The sequence below is a fragment of the Lithobates pipiens genome, unplaced genomic scaffold (genome assembly GCF_037356315.1).
Source record: "Lithobates pipiens isolate NorthernLeopardFrog02 unplaced genomic scaffold, aLitPip1_a1.2 Scaffold_19, whole genome shotgun sequence".
Taxonomy (NCBI): domain Eukaryota; kingdom Metazoa; phylum Chordata; class Amphibia; order Anura; family Ranidae; genus Lithobates; species Lithobates pipiens.
The window spans coordinates 316,857,900-316,878,113 of NW_027507764.1; the positions used below are offsets into that span (position 1 = coordinate 316,857,900).

The 20,214-nt window shown below is 39.5% G+C and overlaps 1 protein-coding gene across 2 annotated transcripts in view; it reads right to left on the reverse strand.

Annotated features, from left to right (window-relative positions):
- The window catches only part of LOC143996775 (cadherin-10-like), a 639,446-nt gene that overhangs the window by 232,637 nt on the left and 386,595 nt on the right, over positions 1–20,214 (reverse strand). For both annotated transcript variants that reach the window (XM_077492037.1, XM_077492038.1), the window contains exons 5-6: positions 15,403–15,570; positions 10,202–10,389 (exon numbers count right to left, since the gene is read on the reverse strand). In XM_077492037.1, coding sequence (XP_077348163.1) covers positions 10,202–10,389; positions 15,403–15,570 — 356 coding nt within the window. The remainder of the gene's footprint in view (positions 1–10,201; positions 10,390–15,402; positions 15,571–20,214) is intronic.

The following is a 20,214-nucleotide window of genomic DNA, read 5'->3' on the forward strand; positions in this document are numbered from 1 at the left end:
CCGTGGACAGGTTCCCAACTGTAAATATATCAACAGTGAAAGATGCAACGAGGTTAACTCGCTTCCTACATGAAGCTGGTCTATGCGATGCATGGCGCACTCGGTACCCGGGGGAGCGACAATATTCTTGCTACTCAGCAACTTTCTCTACATTATCGAGACTTGACATGGCTTTGGTGAATAGCAGTGCGATGTCACGAGTGGATGAGGTAGAATACGGCCCGAGAGGAATCTCGGACCACTCCCCCCTAATATTGACACTTTGTGTAGGTAAGAAACAATATTCTGGCCAATGGAAAATGGACCCCTTATGGTTGGAATTAATGAAGGATACGGATCGGGTGACAACCGTGTTAAAAGAGTTTATTAATGTTAATATGGGTACAGCATCAGTGGGGGTCGTTTGGGACTCTTTAAAGGCCTTTTTAGGAGGTCTTTTTATTCAACAATTTGCTAGAAACAGGGCCGAGATGAAAAAACAGGAAGAGGAAGCCACTAAGGTGGTGTTAGAGACAGAAAGACAGTATATTATAAATCCGAATCCTATTACACTGAAGGCCTGGCTTGATAAACAGCAAGAATTCAAGACAATCACTAGGCGCAAGACGGACAATAGACGTATATTGCAGAAACAAGCAAATTTTGGGGAGGGAGAGAGAGTGGGACGAATGTTGTCTCTGCTGGTTAAAGTAAATACGGCCCCCCCAGCGATATTATCAATTAGGACCCTAGAGGGAGAGACCACTTCTGATCCATCCACTATTAATAACACATTCTATCACTATTATAGCTCACTATATAAATCCCAAGGGGGAAGTGAAGGGGGAGCTATGGCTGCTTTTTTGGGGAATTTGAATATGCCAACAGTAACAGCAGAAGATTTAGCAGCACTGGAGGCCCCAATTACTATCGAGGAACTCCAAAGAGCGGTGGCAGAGATGCCTAATTTAAAAGCACCAGGACCTGATGGATTACCAATCGAGGTCTACAAGAGATATGGGGAGGTCCTGCTGCCACAATTACTGGAGACATTGAGGCAGTCCTTGGGGTGTGGAGCCTTGCCTTCCTCGATGTTGGAAGCCACTATAGTGGTTATCCCTAAAGAGGATAAGGACCCTATGGACCCGGCCTCATATCGCCCGATCTCGCTTTTGGGATCAGATGTAAAAATCTTAGCAGAGGTGCTTGCAACGTGCCTAAAAAGAAGTGTCCATAAGCTCATTCACCCCGACCAGTCAGGTTTTATCCCGAATAGATCTACTAGTACCAACATCCGTAGATTGTTTTTGAATACCCAGATTCCAGTAGACAATGGAAGCTCCAGAGCAGTTTTGACTCTGGATGCAGCCAAAGCATTTGACAGCCTCGAATGGGTATACCTATTTAAAGTGCTTACTAGATTTGGGTTTGGACCAAAATTTCTTAAATGGATAAAATTGCTTTATACAGACCCAAGAGCGAAAATTAAAATTAATAATGAGCTCTCTGAGTCGTTTCTGTTGGAACGAGGCACGAGGCAGGGGTGCCCCCTCTCCCCCTTATTGTTTGTTTTGGCAGTGGAGCCGTTGGCCATCGCCATTAGGGCCAGCCCTGATATACAGGGATTTAGGAGAGGACAGGTAGAGGAAAAAATTGCATTGTTTGCCGATGATATTTTGCTTTTTCTAGGGGATGCTCAAACCTCATTGAAAGTGGCAATGAAGATGATTAGAGAATTTGGTCTTATATCAGGATTAACCATTAACTGGGATAAATCCGCTCTGTTGCCATTGGAAAGGGGGTTTATTTGCGCTCCCCAGGATATTTTGAATTTGAAACAGGTTGAGAAGTTTAAATATCTGGGGGTGTGGATTACTAGGGACGTAAACTCTTATCTAGAAGATAATCTATCTCCTCTCCTAGCAAAGTTAAAACAAAAGGCCGATATTTGGAGTCGTCTTCCCCTTTCGATGGCGGGCCGCTGCAATCTGGTTAAGATGGTATGGCTCCCTCAAATCCTGTACTTCCTTCATAACTCACCATTATGGATTGGGGTAGGATGGTTTAAGAAAATAGAATCCTTATTTAGACTCCTCATATGGAAAAAGGGTCCATTGAGGATTAGCTTACGGACTCTGCAGCTGTCGTTGGAAGAAGGGGGGTTGGCGATTCCATATCCTAGACTCTACTACTTAGCGGCCCAGTTGCAGCATTTAGCTGGAGCAATAGCAATAAATGAAGCTAACCCCTGCCACAAGCTTTTAATGCTAGGATGTCCACACAATACGCTTATGGAGGCGTTAGAGGCAAATTCGTTTAATACGCACTGCCCAACAACTATCCAGGTTACTAAACTCTGGAAAACAGTCAAGGCCTTATTGGGATACCAGAAGGTATCCGCGTTGGCTCCCTTATGGGATAATAGGAATTTAGATGAGCTATTTAAAGTTGAAAGATGTAAGGAATGGGTAAATCAAGGGATACATAAGCTAGCGCAAATGGTTCAGGGTTCAGATATTAGGTCATTTGTTGACTTAAGGTCTGAATTCTCTTTATCAAACCGCTCATTGTATAAATATCTCCAGGTCAGACACGCAATTCAGGCCCAATTCAGATCACAGGAGATACAACTGATTCAGATCCCGGTGCTATCCCAAATCATGTCTTGAGATACGCTTAAAGGCTTGATCTCATTTATATATACTAGGTTGGGGGATAAATTGTTAGATCGAAGCGGTATGACCAAAAGTAAAAGGAAATGGTAGAGGGACGTGGGACCAGTGTCCATACCCGATTGGGAGTGGATAATGGATCAGGGAACCAAGGTTTCTATCTCTCCGTCACAGAAAGCCTCCCAACTATTCTTTTTTCACCGGGTATATCATACACCTAGGAAAATGTTTAAAATGGGGTGGAGAGATAATGATCAGTGTCCTAGATGTGGTCAGGTTGGAGATTTCATCCATATGTTTTGGAGGTGCTCGAAGCTTTTTAGATACTGAACACGGGTAATAGAGCACGTAAATGAAATCTTTAGCTTGACATTGGATGCAACAGTGAGGACTGGTTTGTTGGCTATACCGGAGGGATACAAAATCCCTATAAACTTATTTACACCAGTTACTAGATGCCTTTTCCAGGCAAGGAGGCTGATTGCCCAAAACTGGCAGTCACATTCTAGTCCATTACCTGAAACATGGTTGACGAATATAAGGAAAATAATTAGCAATGAAAGGGTTTTCTATATTAAGCAGGGTAATAGTAAGAAGTTTGAAAGGATATGGAGCTATGGATTGATGAAACTGGGATTCCCCCATAGATAGTCGAGAATGATCGTGTGTCTCGCAGTTTCTATATTTGTCCCAGCTATTCTTTGCCATGTATTCTTTTTTTCTTTTTCTCCTCCTTGTTGTTTAATGTGTTGTTTTATGCGATGAGGGGTGGGGGTGGGCTTGAGAGGAGGGGGGGCGGGGGAGGGGAGAAGTGGGTAGATTAAAACACCTAGGTGTAGAATAAGATAAATAACTATGGTGGTTAGGCTAAAAAGCGCCGCAGGCAGCGAGACTTGATATCTTGGTTGTTTACTTGCAAATTAACCCTATTTAATAGAACACATTTAAATAAATAAGCCACAATGATGTGTAATGTGGGAGGAGATATAGATGAACTTAAAGGTGAATTGAATCCCCCGAACAAATTCACTGAGGTGGCAAAAAAAAAAAAAAGAGCCCAGGAGGTTTGAGGAAGTGGGTGTCTTGTAAGAAAACAACATCCCCTGTTTGGACTTGGGATTGGACTTCTATTTGCAGTGCTCTTCTCTTATGGGGGCTGTTAAGACTGTTGACATTAAAGTAAACTATGGTAGGAGCCATGACAAACAGATTAAAAGTCATCTATAACAACCAACAATGAATGATAGTTATGACAGGTCTTTTGTGGCGGCACTTCCATTTCTGACTCATTGCCACAGGATAAAAAAAAAAAACAGGTTTTACAGCTAAAACTACATACTAACAATTTTTTTTCAAGTAGAAATCAATTAGATCAGTGTGCTGCTAATTCATTTTATCCAAACTTAAAACTGTTGTAATCTGAAATGAACAAAACGTATCATTCTATAGTATGCAAGTGCCTTGATCAAAGCATATAGTGTTATTCATTTTTACTCTGTCATTTCTCTTTTATCTGCATGAGTCACTTTTGACAGTCTATGCTTACACTAGATAATCCTGAGAGATGGCCCTGACCCACCAATAGCACACAGCAGGTGATTGACAGCCTCAACTGTGAATGTTTCCTTATAAGACTGTGTAGAGGGGAGTGTGCCCTTTCCCTCTATTTAGGTCTCAGATTACACTCAGCTCCCTGACCTATGATGTGCAGTGTGTAACATTATATCTCCACCCTGACTTTGGGAGCTAAGAAATGCTGTGTAAAATGTGTGCTTTAGGAGGATGTAGCGGAAGGGGGATTCAGATAAACAGGTACAACTGATATAGTTTTTTTTTTATCTCAGTGTATCGCCGGAGGCTAGTTATTTTAGTGGGTATATGTAAGGGTTTACAACCACTTTACTGTAAAAGTTGGAAAAAAACTAACAATTACATATCCAAAATAGGCAATGCCAGAATATAGTGTTGATGACATTGTTCCTTAAAAATTGTATTCTCGTGTTTCATAACACTACATAGAACCAAAAGGCATCTCCCAAGCATATACTTTAAAGAAATGTTTTTTTTAATATCACTCTTAACCTCCCTGGCGGTATGATTATTTCGGATTTTAGGTGCTAAAAGCGGTACCATTATTTTGCATGAAAATTTGGCGTTTTATATTGTAGTCCTGTAATTCTTAGGAATAACTCTCTTAAATCTGTCCAAACCAGAGTCTAGCAGACATCCCGGGTATGATAAAGTTTGAAAAATGAAATCATAAATTATAATATAATAAATAACTATAAATAATTGTACCAAATAATAATATAACAATAATAAAAATTATTCAATAATGTAATCAAATCAAAAACACTGAAATGTGCTCAGTTGCAGAATTGTCACTGTCATTACTTTTCAGTATTTGATGACTGATCTCCCCACAAATCGCTATCGCTCAATTCTGCGAGTGATTACAATTTTTTATTGCTGTTTTCTAGCTGGTCTAAAACCATTTTTGATGTAAAGTGACAGTTTGGTTGCTATGGACAATCTCCAGCTTCCAGGCATAAAGAACAGTTTTTTATTATATAAAACTGCATGCAGGACACTGGGCAGACCACTAGGGACAACGGGGATGTGAAATAGTTACATACAGCAATGTAATCTGTAAGATTACATTATACTGTATGTATACTGTCTGTTTCACTTTTTGAATTTGGCGCCGATCTCCGTCCCCATGCATCGCAACGCTCGCAGGGCATGGAGATCGGCTCCGTGATAGATCGAGCGAGGCACAGCTCGCTCGTACAGCGGGGAGACAATGCTGGATCCGAGGGAGAAGGTAAGTAAACCTCCTCCTGGATCCAGCGATGTGGTCCCGAGTCTGGCTCGGGGTTACCGCTAATGGTACAAAAATTCCACCCCGAGCCAGACTCGGGAAGACCGTCAGGGGGGTTAAAGTTGTATTAAAAGGAACTCTCCCCACTGTGTTTTTCTTTTTTTTCAAATGTTTGCTTTGGTAAATGTTGCAATTGCCTTTTTTTTTTTTTCAATAAAAAGTTTATATAATGTTTGCGGCAAACAAAACACAGTCAAGTAAAATAAAGCTTGATTAATATTGTAGAAAACAATCAACAGAAATAATTATACAAATTAGATGTCCGAATAAGTTATGAACAAAAACAGGTGTTACAACATAAAACATAGGCCTAACAGTGCCAACAAAAGACACAAGGGTTGATTTACTAAAATTGGAGAGTACAATATTTGGTGCAGCTTTGCATGGAAACCGATCGGCTCCGAGGTTTTTTTGTCAAAGCTTAATTGAACAAGCTGAAGTTAGAACCTGATTGGGGACCATGCACAGCTGCACCAGATTTTGCACTCTCCAGTTTTAGTAAATCAACCCCCTAGTGATAGTATGCTTTCCTTGTACCATGCAAGAAAAAGGTTGGATGACTTTAAGCAAGAGGAGGAAGCTGTAGCTAGAAATAACAGCAGCGGCAGGGCGCTGGACTCATGGATTCCAATGGCAGGGGTGTGTTTCTTTGAAACATGTGAATAGAGCCAGATGCTCTTATAGGCTTCAAAAAAGAGTGAGCTTAGGCCGCAGAGCACTGCGCTCCAATCCTGCCTAGTTGTATGACAATAGCGAATTCATATTCACTATTTTCACATGATTTTCCTCCCGGCCAATCGGGAAGTGGGTCATGAGACCCATCACCCAATTGGCTAAAAGGAGATGAGATCTGATTGGCAGTCAGGAGGAGGAGGGAGGAGATTCTGGGGAACCAAGGGAGGAAATTCCTGCAGCCCAGAGAGAAAACTCTGGGGAACCGAGGGAGGAAATGGCCACAGCCTGGAGCACTGCCTGCGAGATGGGGTAAGTGTGGGCCCAGACTGACAGACGGGGGGACTTTGCCCCCCCCCAAAAAAAAACAACACCAGCTGCCACTAAATAACAGTACAATAAAAGGTATGAGTTAATATGTAAACATTACTAAAGTTTTACACCTGACATCTGGGGAGATAGATATAAAAAGGGGGAGGGGGAGGGAAACAAGGGTAGCTAGCCCTCTATAAAAACACAGGCCCTGCCTGGGAGGCGGTGGAGTAGCCAGTTAAATAAGAAGACAAATTGGATAATGGATATCAAAGGGATTTGATTTTAAATTTGGTCAAGCTGGCTGTGAGGTACTCAGGTATTGTAAGGATTGTGAGGATAGCATTAAAGACATCCCATGCCCTATTTGACAACAGCTTCCCATTTAGCTTTGAAAATATCCAGAATTTTATATCAAGATTCACTTCCCCACAGACTTTGCATAAGGCTTGGTCCAGTTTTTGTGAATTCCAAGCAGAATTTGACAAACCACCAATGCATCAATCCTGGGCACATTTTCTCACCCCTGTTATGTATGATTGGTTGATTAACAGTTTGATAAAAACATTATTGTAATAAAAATGTATTGAAACTGAAAAGTATTGTAAAGAGAATAATAAATGCATGTTAAAACAGCTACTACAACTTGCAAAAGGATCCCTAATCAACCCAAACATTTGTATGTGGACATATTTTCCATGTGTAAATATATTTAACAAATACACTTTTTATCACAATTTCGGCTGCATATATACTTATTACATTTTTTATGAACACAGGTTAGCAGTTTCATGCCACTCTAAGCTGAGGCAAATCAGCTTCACCATATCTTTATTTCAAAGCCTAGATATATGGATTATCAGGTATTTTCTGTAAAAATAGAACTTTTGGTTTGCCATGTTATTGTAAAAATCAGCCATGGCATGACACATTGTATATACTTGAAATGTGATATGCCAGCACGAGTGATACAGAGGTATGCCACAATGTGAAATCAAGGCTCAGCAGCTGTATGTCTCAATATCTTAACTCAGATAAACACTAGTATGCCAGTACAGACACAGAGATAAGCTGTGTATTCTTCAATATAATACAGATCAGCAGCTGACAATAGGAAAGCTTTGTTAAACATTGTACTTGACATAGTAACATCACTTGAATGCACATTTAATACTTTGATAAATTCATCCTGACAGATTGTTCTCTGTGCAAGTGGTAAAAACACTTGATCTCTCCCTAATATATATGTATATATGTGGACAAACACGAAAAAGCCTCCGAACCAAGGATGAACCCATCACCTAAAAAGCATACAAATGAATAACACCAGTATGCTTACACATTAAAGACCAATACACACAAAAGTGATAATTGACATGGAGCCTGATGAACTCAGCCCCCCCCCCCCCCCCGGCACCTTATAAATGTCTTATATATTTCTTAAAGAGGAGTTCCACTAGTTTTTCTGTTTAATAAATGTCAGCAGCTACAAAAAGTGTAGCTGCTATGGTGGGCCTGCCCCTTAATTCAACCATTTTGGAAAGAGATCGATAGATTCACTTGCCAGATCTCTACCTTCCCACTAGATTTCTCCTCAGCCCAATTTCTGTTACACCGCTCCGCTATTCCAAAATCTGACTACTTTCACTACCTTTTCCCTACATCTAGTCAATGTGGCCAAACGTTGCATCTCAGACTCTCCTGACAATTATAGGTCAACTTGGTGTTGCTGGCACCATTTAAAAAAAAAATAAAAACAAAAAAACAGACGATTATCAAAGACACCTGCCCTAAATTGGCAGACCCATACCCCAAAACAGGAGAGGAAGAAGAAGAAAAAACATATACCCCAGATTCCACAAACAGATGGTCTGGCACTTATCTACCTTTAGTCTCCAGTCACTTCCTCTCACCCGTCCCATCCCCTATCCTTACAGTCCCCTCCCCTACTCCCCCTCACAGTTTCTAATCTCAATGCCTACTATAAGAACTCGTAGCTGCACACCCAAGCTAAGGTATGATTGTACCTACCTCCAACCTACCCACACTGACTGCAAGCAATGATACTCACACCCAAGTTTCTTCATACTGAATTTTAGGGAACATACTGAATTTAAGGGAACATAAGTGGAAAACTCAAATATGTAGTAGGATAGGTTACCACCTGCTACCAAGGCCAAATAATGGGTCCAGCTCCGAGTGAATCATGGACACAGCTCCTCAAATCTTTATAGAATCAGGTAGCAAATCCATGGTGAGAATTCACCCATATCTATATTTCCAACCTGGCCTTGCTGATCTGAGGAAAGTGATGAGGAAAATGTAAGCAATCAGTATGCACTGCTTAATGTTAGGTAATCTGCAACTTCATAGGAAGGTGAATCTCCCCCCCCCCCCCCGACACAGTCTGATCCCATACAGGGTGTTGGGGGTGGGTGGAGAAACGCTCTCCACTCTATATCTAGTATTTAAGAGTGTTAATACTGTTCTTTTATGAATGTTATTTAAATATGGCATATGTTGTAGTACAAGTGCTTTTCCTTCACATGCCAAAATGTATGACATATTTTGTATATTCCTCTGTTTCTTCCCCCTTTTTTTTCAATATGTTCTTTGTAAAAACTTTAATAAAACCATTGAAAATAAAAAAGTGTAGTTACTGACTTTTAATAAACACACACTCACCGGTCCCATGGTCCAGTGATGCGGCTGCCCGAAGCCTTGGTTCTATCCGCCGCTTTTCCCTGGCACTGGCATCACTATTTGGGCACCCGACTGTGACAGCTTGTGGCTTCACAGCCGGGTGAGCACTGCGCATGCACGAGTCACTCTGCGCATCCTTAATTGCAGAGAAATCTTCTGGGACCTGTGATGTGTTCCAGGAGATTGCAAGGAGGGAGGGGAGAAGAAGATTCGCCTAGGCAGTGCAAGCGGAAGTGGGAGCTGGGTACCTGTCAAAACTAGATATCCACACCCCCACAAAAAAATTACATGCCACATCTGGCTTGTCAGGGTGTGCTTAAATGTAAAAGTTCCACTTTTGGGTGGAACTCTGATTTAAGCCTGACAGCTCCGGTTAGAGCCACTGCACTACCAATCCAACGTTAGTACAGCGTTCTCCCCTGCTGGGCTGTTGTGTTATGACAGGGGGGCGTCACCCTTTCAGGAGCTGGTAGACTGTTTGTTTTCCAGTATGCTAGTCATTGTGAATGGTACCCCTATACACTGTACTGTATAACACAATGCACAACGCAATGTATGACAAGCTGCAGTGTACAACAATGAAGAGCTTCTCTAAAACAACACACATTAACACTCATAATAGCCTAAGTTAATGCTCATGTAATAATGCACCAAAACAGATAATTTTAGTGTGAGCAGGCCCTTAAAAAATAAAATATTGAGCATGATTTTTCTTGAAAACTGGGCAGAGCTTTTTATTGACCCCTTGAGTCATTTCTACTTGGCCATAGACTTGAGCTGTACCAGCAGTATAATTTAACAAAGGATTTAAATCATTAGCGTCATCCAAAAATGAAACTCAAATTATTATTTTTAGGTGGGCATACTATTTAAATGCATCTTTAATCTTCAGATACATCCAAAAAAGGAGGATGTTAAAATAATATTGTCTCAGTCTATTACAGCTTCATTTGTTTTATGATGTTTTCAGAACCTTACATACCTTTCTTACAGCTATGACACCTTCTTGTGTTGCTCTCTCTGTTGTTACTTCAAACATTCCCATTTCATCCCCATCTGTTATTCTATAACGTACTTCAGCATTCCTGCCAATATCAGCATCCACTGCTTTAATATGACCAACAGTAGTCCCAACTGGAGATGATTCTGAGATGCTAAGATGGTAAGTATCTACATTGAAAAGCATAAAGGTCATCGTTGATATAAAATTTTATCAGTAAAGCATCATTTTAATTCTACTAACATCATTTAGGACATTTATGTCACTAATGGAAGTCATAATTAAATATTACTTACAAAATGTCAAAATAAAGGTTTCTTGGCAGTATTTGGAGGCTTTTTTTTACATTTAAATGTGGCCTATGACATCATAAGCATAAAAGGAATACTTTAATTGATTGAAATTGCAAATTTAACACATAAATGTATAAAAATGTTTTAGACTTTATATGCAATAGCAGACATAATAAAAGCTTTAGCAAAATTGTCTTAAATCTAACTTGTTCAAGAAAGACCATTGTATTTTATTTGTTTACATATTTAAAGTAATAATAAGAAAATATAAGAAATATAGGCAAATATTTAAATATTTAATTCATTTATTTATTTATTTTTGATAGAGTAAAGGGAGTGATAATCCTTGTCAGTCTATTTTTTGCCATCTGCATCCAAATAGGGGAGATTTCCTTTCACTTCCTGTCCCGTAGCCAAAACAGACTAACTGCAAATTAAGGCAATCCCTTGGGGACCCCCAGTTCACCAGAACTATTGTCCCCATTTGAATATTTCCCCTCTATTACTTTTCTAGGGGCAACCCAAAATTTTAGATTTTCTTTTACTTTTCATTTCACAAATAGAGAGGGTGAATCTCACTATATGGGCCTATAAAGTGTTGCCTTTAGTTTTACTTTAACTGCCATACAATAACCTCTGGTGCTACTGGCTCCTCCCCTCTGCCCAGTGCCTACTATAGCAAGCAACTTGGCAGCCATGTAGGCTCATTCCCAAGCCACACTCTGTGTGTCCATAAACACACAATCCATGGCTTTTCCCTGCCCCGTTCCCTCCTTATTGGCTGTGATTGACAACAGCAGGAGTCAATCGAAGTCTATGAGGAAGAAGAAAATTAAGAGAGATGTAGGTCTCATGCACAGCCCTGGATCAAGATTGGACTCAGGAAAATATAAGAGGGTAAGAGAGGTTGGGGGGGGGGGGGAGCTGCAGTCAGTTTTTTTTTACCATAATGCAGTCTTTAGAACCACTTTAAGCTTTATGTTTTATAATTTACTCTAGACATCAACTTCCCTGGTGTAAAGGAGTTCTTTAATTCTCTTACCCTTTACCCAATGAGATTAAAATTGAAAAAAACAAAACTTTATAGCTATTCACAGACATTCCAGATAGCTTTTCTGTTTCCTCCTTCCAGACACCAACCAAATGAGAACAACTGACCTGATTAAAGTGATGAAATAAGGATATGCTGAAAGTGAAAGAAAGTAATGGCATGCTACACTCAACTGACTTAATTAACCACTTCAGCCCCGGAAGATTTGGCTGCTCAATGACCAGGCCATTTTTAGCGATACGCCACTGCAACGCTTTAGCTGACAATTTTTTTCCCCACAAATAGAGTTTTCTTTTGGTGGCATTTAAGCACCTCTGTGTTTTAAATTTTTTTACTTTAAAACAAAAGAAGAGCAACAATTAAAAAAAAAAAAACACAATGGGGGTTATTTACTAAAGAAAAATCTACTTTGCACTGCAAGTGCACTTGAAAGTAAAGTCGCTGTAGATCCGAGGGGGACATGCAAGGAAAATAAAAAAAAACTGCATTTTAGCTTGCACATGATTGGATGATAAGATCAGAAGAGCTTCTACTTTTTTCAGCTCTACTCCTCAGATTTACAGCGACTGCACTTCTAAGTGCACTTGCAGTGCAAAGTGGATTTGCCTTTTCGTAAATAACCCCCAATATCTTTTACTTTTGCTATAATAAATATCCCATATTTTGTATCAATAACATTTTTTTCCTAAGTTTAGGCCAATATGTATTCTTCTACATATTTTTGGTAAAACAAATTGCAATAAGCGTATATTGATTGGTTTGTGCAAAAGTTATAGCATCTACAAAATAGGAGATAGATTTTTTTATTTTTATTATTTCTTTTTTTACTAGTAATGTGATCTGCATTTTTTATCGGGACTGCGATAACGCAGCGGAAAAATTGGACACTTTTGACACATTTTAGGGGCCATTTACAATTATACAGCGATCAGTGCTATAAAAATGCACTGATTACTGTATAAATGTCAATGGCAGGGAAGTGGTTAACACTAGGGGGCGATCAAGGGGTTAACTTTGTTCCCTAGGTGTGTTCTAACTGTAGGGGGGGTGGGACTGTCTAGGAGGAGAGAGAGATCGGTGTTCATACACAGTATTACACACACAGAAACCGGTTCTTGCTCTGTCACAAGTCATCGCGCCCACCGGGCCCACCGGGCACTCGCATTGGCTCAGGGGACATGCTGCGTGCGCACATTCAGCGGCACATGTGCGTCCCTAGTGGCCAAAAGGCAAAGCCACGTAAGGGAATGTTGTTTCGGACAGCCATGCCATTCTGCCACAGTAGAACTGCAGTGGCTGGTCTGCAAATGGTTAAAAAAAAAATCATCCTTCATTGATCTGGGTTTGAACCTACATTTTGAAAGATGTGTATTTAAAGCACAAACCTTTACAGTATCTTGTCATTTTTTTATTTTTTTTATTTTTGATGGCATAGTGAATGCATACAATCTCTGTCACTTTTTGCCATCTAATTCATATTAGGGAGATTTTCCTTAAAGAGGAGCTGCACAAAAAAAAAAATATTAAAAGCCAGCAGCTACTAATATTGCAGCTGCTGACTTTTAATAATATCACACTTACCTGTCCCAGGTTCCAGCGATGTCGGCGGCAGATGACGAGCGATCGCTCGTCTCGCTGCAGCCACCGCCGCCATCCTCTGTCAGGGAATCGGGAAGTGAAGCAAGAGGGCTTCACTGCCCGGTTCCCTACTGTGCATGCGCGAGTCGCGCTGCGCTGGTTCCCCGCTGTGTCTCTGGGAACTGTGTGTTTCCCAGAACACAACGGGGGGGGCGGAGCCATGCGGCGGTGGGCGGAGCCATGCGGCGGTCTGGCCGGAAGTGGGTGCAGTTACCTGGATTATCCAGGTAACTGCACCCCCCTCCCCCCCGAAAGGTGCCGATTGTGGCACCGGAGGGGGGGAGGGATAATACTAGCGGAACTTCCCCTTTAGGGTGAAGAACCGCTTTAAGTTCTGGTCATGTAGATACAAAAGTGAGAGCATATCAATCCATATTATGGAAATACCCCTTTAAACTGTTGTTACTGGAAAAAGTATCCCATAGTAAGATTGCCACTCACCTCCTGTTCTATTGATAACTTTAAAATGTTAATATTCCCAATTTCTGTCCAGGAGATAATGGTAAGCAGGACAAATAGAGGGGGAGGGGGGTCTCTCCAGAGCAGGACCAGAGACAGTAATAAAAACATGACAAGGGTTCTTTCCCTGCCTCATTATTTCCAAAGGTACAAAAAAGTTTTAGATTTATTTATGGTTTGTGGATTCCATGATAGGCCTATAATGTATGCCTTAATTTGAGTCTATCAATCACCTTTCAGGCTGGGTTCACACTGCAACACTGGTACAGCTCACATCAGGGGTCCGGTGCATCCCTGTTCACCATTTCAGGTCAGATTTAAGCTCGAATTTTTGTCTGAATTCTGACCTGAAATGGACCAGAAGATGCACAGGGCTCCTGTGCAATTTTCACCGGAGCCACTCCATAGAGAGCTGGTCACAATCTCCTGACATGCAAATTGGATGCAGGGAAACCTGCATCCAATTTACGATAGTGTGAACCCAGCCTAAAACCTAATAAAAGCAACGGTATTTGTTTCTATGATAAAATTTGATCTGTACATCAAGGCCTTATCCATTGCAATTAAAACCATTGAGATTATAACCACTTCACCTCTACATCCCCTATGGACCAGAGTACCATTTACATTCATGTTATGGACCTATTTATTCAGCAGTAACTTTATCATTACTTAAAACAAAAATGTAATAATATATTGTTTTATTAAGGCAAACAGGGCTTCCTTTTAATGGCATTGTGGTTATTTACGAAAGGCAAATCCACTTTGCACTGAAAGTACACTTAACATTACATTACTTGATATTAGAATTTAACATTACTAGTTTTCTATCTATTGCTTTTATCGTTTTATTTTTAAAAGGACAAGGGTAATACCAAAGAATTTGGAGAAAAGACAGTTTTCCTTAATCACTGTAAAAAAAATAAAAAATAAAGCAGGACAGTGCAAAACCCCAAAATAACTCCTTTCAGAAATTAGAAAATTTCCTTTCAGAAATAAGACCCCAAAAACTTCTATTAGAATATGGAGCTTCATAATGCTACACTAGATACAGTACATACCAATCATACATAGAGGTAGGAGGAATGAAAGGGTTAATGTACAGGTCACATGGTGGATTTAATATGCAGGATAGGAGAGGTGAATGTTTAATATACAGGTTAAATAGAGAGACAGTGTGAAGATCAGATGTATGGTGAGGCTGAAAGGTTTATACAACTTGAATGGCTACTGCTGTAGCTTCTACAGTACTCAGGAACTTGAGTCATTCATGTATTTGATCCTGTTTCATCCTCTTCCTCCAGTGTAAGAGGAAGAGGACACTATAAACACACAATCCTTCAATTATGCGAAAGCTGCGATTGGTCTTTAATAACAGCAAATTGAAGGTACAAAGCTGATCAGATCAGCTCTGTACCAATGTCTCTGTTCACTGACATTGGCAAACAGAACAATTATGTTTTTTAAACATGTAGTACAAAAGTGGTTAAACTACTTAATTATTTAATGAATTCTTAGCTGAGTAAAATTACAATTTCTTTCATATCTATCATGCTATGTCATGTCTATGTTATTTCTATATTTTTTAATCAGGAAAATTCAGAAATTTCATTTGTTTAAAGTGTACTATGAAAACAACTTAATAAAAAGAAAGTAAAAAATATACTGTAATTTCAAAAATATATATTAGGTGAAACTACTCCATATATATTATAAGCTTAAAATGTCTGAGCATAACTTACTTTGAGTAAATCTAGGTGGATTGTCATTGACATCAGTAAGAGAAATATTCACTGTGGTTGTTCCAGATAATCCTCCCATTTGGCCACCCATATCTTTGGCCTGAATAACAACTTGGTAATGTTCTCTTATTTCTCGGTTCATGTTTGGCAATGCAGTTCGAATAATACCTTGAATAAACATAAAACATATTTGTTCATATTCATATAAACAACTAGAATAATGGTACAAGAAGAATGGAATTCACCTTGAATTACAAGTACGATGATTCAACATTTTATAAATGTATTCAACAGTTATCAACTTATAGATGAGGATAAGAATGATATTCAGATGTGTGTATCTTTCACTGCAGTGATAAAATTTATCATTCAAATTTACACGGTGCAGAGGAGCTCAAGCCCATCAGCACTAATAATGCCCCACAATTATAGGGGCATGTACTTGATTCTTGACAGAAATCCTTTATTCTGATCTGTTATTTAAAGTGATTGTAAATCTACAAAAAAAAAAAAAAACCTGCAAAACAAAGGCATAATGAGCCAGTATGCATAGCATACCAGCTCATTATTAAATACTCACCTTAGATCAAAGCCCCCGCAGTGGTCCCAGTACACAGATCGCCAACGACTTTCCTCCCAGAGTTACTTCAGGGATATCGCGGGCTCCGGCTCTGGGATTGGCCAGAGTCGTGATGATGTCACTCCCGAGCATGTGCGTGGGAGCCACCGGTAACATCACACTAGCTTCAGTGCACATGTGCCATTGACGTCGGCACATACTGATACAGGGGAAATCTAAACCATGCAGGTTTAAGAGATATCCCAGGTAGCTACAGGTAAGTCTTATTATAGGCTTACCTGTAGTAAAAGGTAAGGGTCTACAACCACTTTAACATGTATTAAAAGAGCTAGGGAGCCACATGCTTGCAACCTTTTCAAAAATGAGACTATATACTTGTTATATTGGGCCTGTATTATTGAAAATTGGGTAAAAATATACAAAGTAATTCTAGAAAGAAAAGAAAAAGAGTAAAAGCAGATCAATAGGTGCAAACTTAATGCAAGAATTGCTTGAGGAAATTATTTTTAAAACTTTGTCTATCATCATAATTAAAAGATGATGTCATGTCATACATAACTGTAATAACACATTGTTATATTATAAAAAAAACACTGAACTGTTAGAAGATGTAACTGGTTTCTCATTTAACGTGAGCTCAGATAGTGTTCTAATGATGGTATGAGAGGCACATAAGGGATTCATCGGGGAGTCCTTATTAAGATTGTGTCGCGTATCAGCAAGGCCAGGGCCAATCAAATTGTTGATCTCTTGGAGAAGATCGGGGCCCTAGAGGCCACCCACAAGAAATCGCTTGCAGACAAGGCTTTAGTGGACCTCACGGTTTGACATTTTTTCACTTTACTTCCCTCCTCTTCTGGTGGCCATAAAAAAGGACCTTCTATTCTGGCAACATGGCTTGTTCTCTTGGTTTTGATTGTTTAATATAATAAAAATGATTATTATGCCCCATCTGCTTTACCACTTCCAGGCCATTCCTATTTGTGTCTTTGTTCTTTCTTAGGGCGGTGAAACAAACTCTTGTCACTTTCCTTTGGCCTTGAAACCCCCTCGCCTGGCACAGTCAATTTTGCAATTACAGACACTGCTGGGTGGCATGGATCTGCCGGATGCTAACATCTATCACATGGCATGACATCTGACATGTGTTCTGGATTGGTGCCGCCATAGTCCTGTTAAACAATGGAGCAGGTGGAACAGATCCTTGCAGGGATTCCACTGGAATTGGTGTTGTGGTCCAAACAGATTTGCCTAGCCAGGTTTAAGATCACCCCCTGGTGGGAGAGACATGGCTGGTCTGTTCAAAGACGTTCCATGATTTTTCTATTGCTCCGGGCCCCTCGCCACTCACCAGCATAGTTAGCAACCCTGCTTTCAGCCCCAGACTTCATGACTCTAGATTCCAGGACTTGAAATCAGCTTAGCGATTTCAGGCCCGTCAAGTCATAAATGATCCGACTTTTATCTGACTGTCCAACTATCATTATGGCAAATATTACAGTTGTTCCACTTCATTGGCTCTTTACCCTCCCCAGAGACTTTTCGGAGATGCCTCACCAGATTCAAACTGTTGTGTATAGAACAATCTCCACTGTGCCATGCCTATCAATTGCTGATATCTCCGTAGCCGGACTTCAGACCTCCTTGTACCCCCAAGTAGGAACAAAATTTAGGGCTACAATTTACAGACAAACAAGTGGAAAGAATTATTTTGTTTTCTTACAAAACTTCTATTTGCACTAAGCACCAGGAAGCTGGGTTTAAAGAAAGGCCTTTGTGAGAAATTTCCCCAAAAATTGTTTTATTGGCATGGATTAGTCTATTCTGAGGAGTTCACAGAGCTGGTGACTTAAATCTCCTGTACTAGAGACTATAATGTTGGGTCCACAGGCCTGGACGGAGTGCTTGGCAGGCTTAATGGCTCCCTTGACCCCTCCCCTTTACCTCCTCTACCCATCCCCTCCTCCTCCCTTCTCCCCCTCCTTTTTTTTCTCATCGTTTTTCTTTTTTCCTCATAGTGTTCTTCTTCTTCTGTGAGATCTCTTGGTCTTCTTTTTTATAAAAATGGTGTCTACTGTGCAAAATGCCACACGGGGTACAGGGACTTCCTAGACCCTCGTGTTTTTCCAGAGTCATATGTTGATTTATATGCTTGCCTCTTTTATACTTAATGGCTTTTGTTGTGAAGACTTCTTTTTGTCAATGTTTCATTTACGATTTGCCAATGCTGTGGTTTCTGTACTTACCATGTGTTATCTTTAAATAAAGTATTGAAAAAAAAAGAACATGTAACTGGATGAGATAAAATTATATTTTACAATGCTGAATGACATCATGTGTCAGTATATGAGTGTACATATATTTCAGAGCATGGAAATACAGTATCATGAAACTTCATAAGTTAATAGGTGAGAATACGTGAATTTATCATGGTTTGACACATCTAACTGAAGTTCAACTGAATATATGTCATACCATGGTAATATATGAGCTGTGGGCATATTTAAGGACATGTCCTATGTTAGTCTGTGTAAAAAGATCAGCTTTCTGTCACTACCCCTGTGTGATCGAAGTACAAAATATAAAAAGATGTCACCTGATACAATATGACACCTGTCACTGTGTCAGAATATTAGACAATGTCACAACATGTTATATGTGCTTCTATTAGAACAGTTAAGTTAGCAAGAGTCTGTCACTTAAAAGTATATAGAAACATTCATATCTTAGTTTGTACAACATGCTGTTTGTTAGTGTAACTGAGAAGATTTCAGCGTAGCACACCTTTATGTACCTTTTCTGTCATTGTGTTACAACATATCTGTTATTATATTTGTACAAGTATTTGATATAAAGTATTTATAAAGACTTTTTAAATTAAAATAGTATACTTACATGCATAAAAATAATAAACGTGTCTATGCGTTAGTCAGAGTCAGAGCCTTTATCCTTTACTTCTGCAGTCCCCTGCTGGTGCTCCATGCCCCTCCTCTTCATTGGATGCTCCTAGGGTGTCCCTGTGGGGGCACACATGCCAGCTCACTCGCTGCGTCCATTGACACAGACAGCGGGACTCTGCCCCGGGGGGCAGCTGCAGCACAGAGGGTCTTTAGAACCACGTTAATACATGCTCTGACTAATATTGATCAGCCAGAACTAGCGATTAAAGTAGAATTCTATGTTTTATGTCACTTTAAATCAAGCTAGCCCAAAATAACTATTTCTGTTACAGAACAATAGGGCCTTTGGATGTGATGTAATTAACTGTAATAGCATTAGCTACATACAGTAAGCAGATCTGTTTCCAACAGCAATACAATTGACTTCTCTTCTTCTGCTGCATATAGAGTTTGGATAGTGCTTCTCGAAGCCTTGTATTTTTATCAGTAAACAAATGGCTTTCTCTGATTGGCCAAGGTCGAGGTCATGACATCATCTACCCTCCTCTCCACCTTGAACTATCAGAGAAAGTCCTGTATTCACTGATATAAAGTGGAGAAGCACTGAGCTCAACTCTTTTATTTTTGGCAACAGATGGGAAGTATTGCCTTTCCTACTGACAGAATACAATGTTGCATGTTCAATGCAGTGCATTTAATGCATGCATGTTAATTCAGGTTATGACACGCCACAATGGACATAAAATAATACCTGCTGCATGTTTTTTGTATTGCAAGATACCCCAATTCATAGTAAATGATAAATCCTTTTTTTTCTTTTATGTAACTGTAAAAAAATCAAAATATAATATTCTTTATCTTTAAAAAGTTTCAGAAAAGTAAAAAGTATGAGGTTTGGTATTCAGGGAACTTTAGGGATTAAGGCAGCCATTGGCAAAAAAATGAAATCAGCAAGATTTTTTTTATATAGAATGTTCCTGGGGTGTAGCAGCACCACACAAGAAAACTTCAGTGTTAAAATTAAGAAGATATATTTTTCATTTGAAACAAGCCAGAAGACATTTAAGACAATGGGAACATAATGACAACCATCAGCAGAGGATTAAAACATCCAAGAGAATATATATATACATATATATATATATATATATATATATATATATATATATATATATATATATATATATATATATATATATATATATATATATATATATATATATATATATTTTTTTTTTTTATCGAGGACTCAAGCTGTTCGTGCCAGGGAACCAGATGATAGCAAAGACTCAGAAAAAATGAGGAGCTTAAAGTTTTATCATAGACCAGACA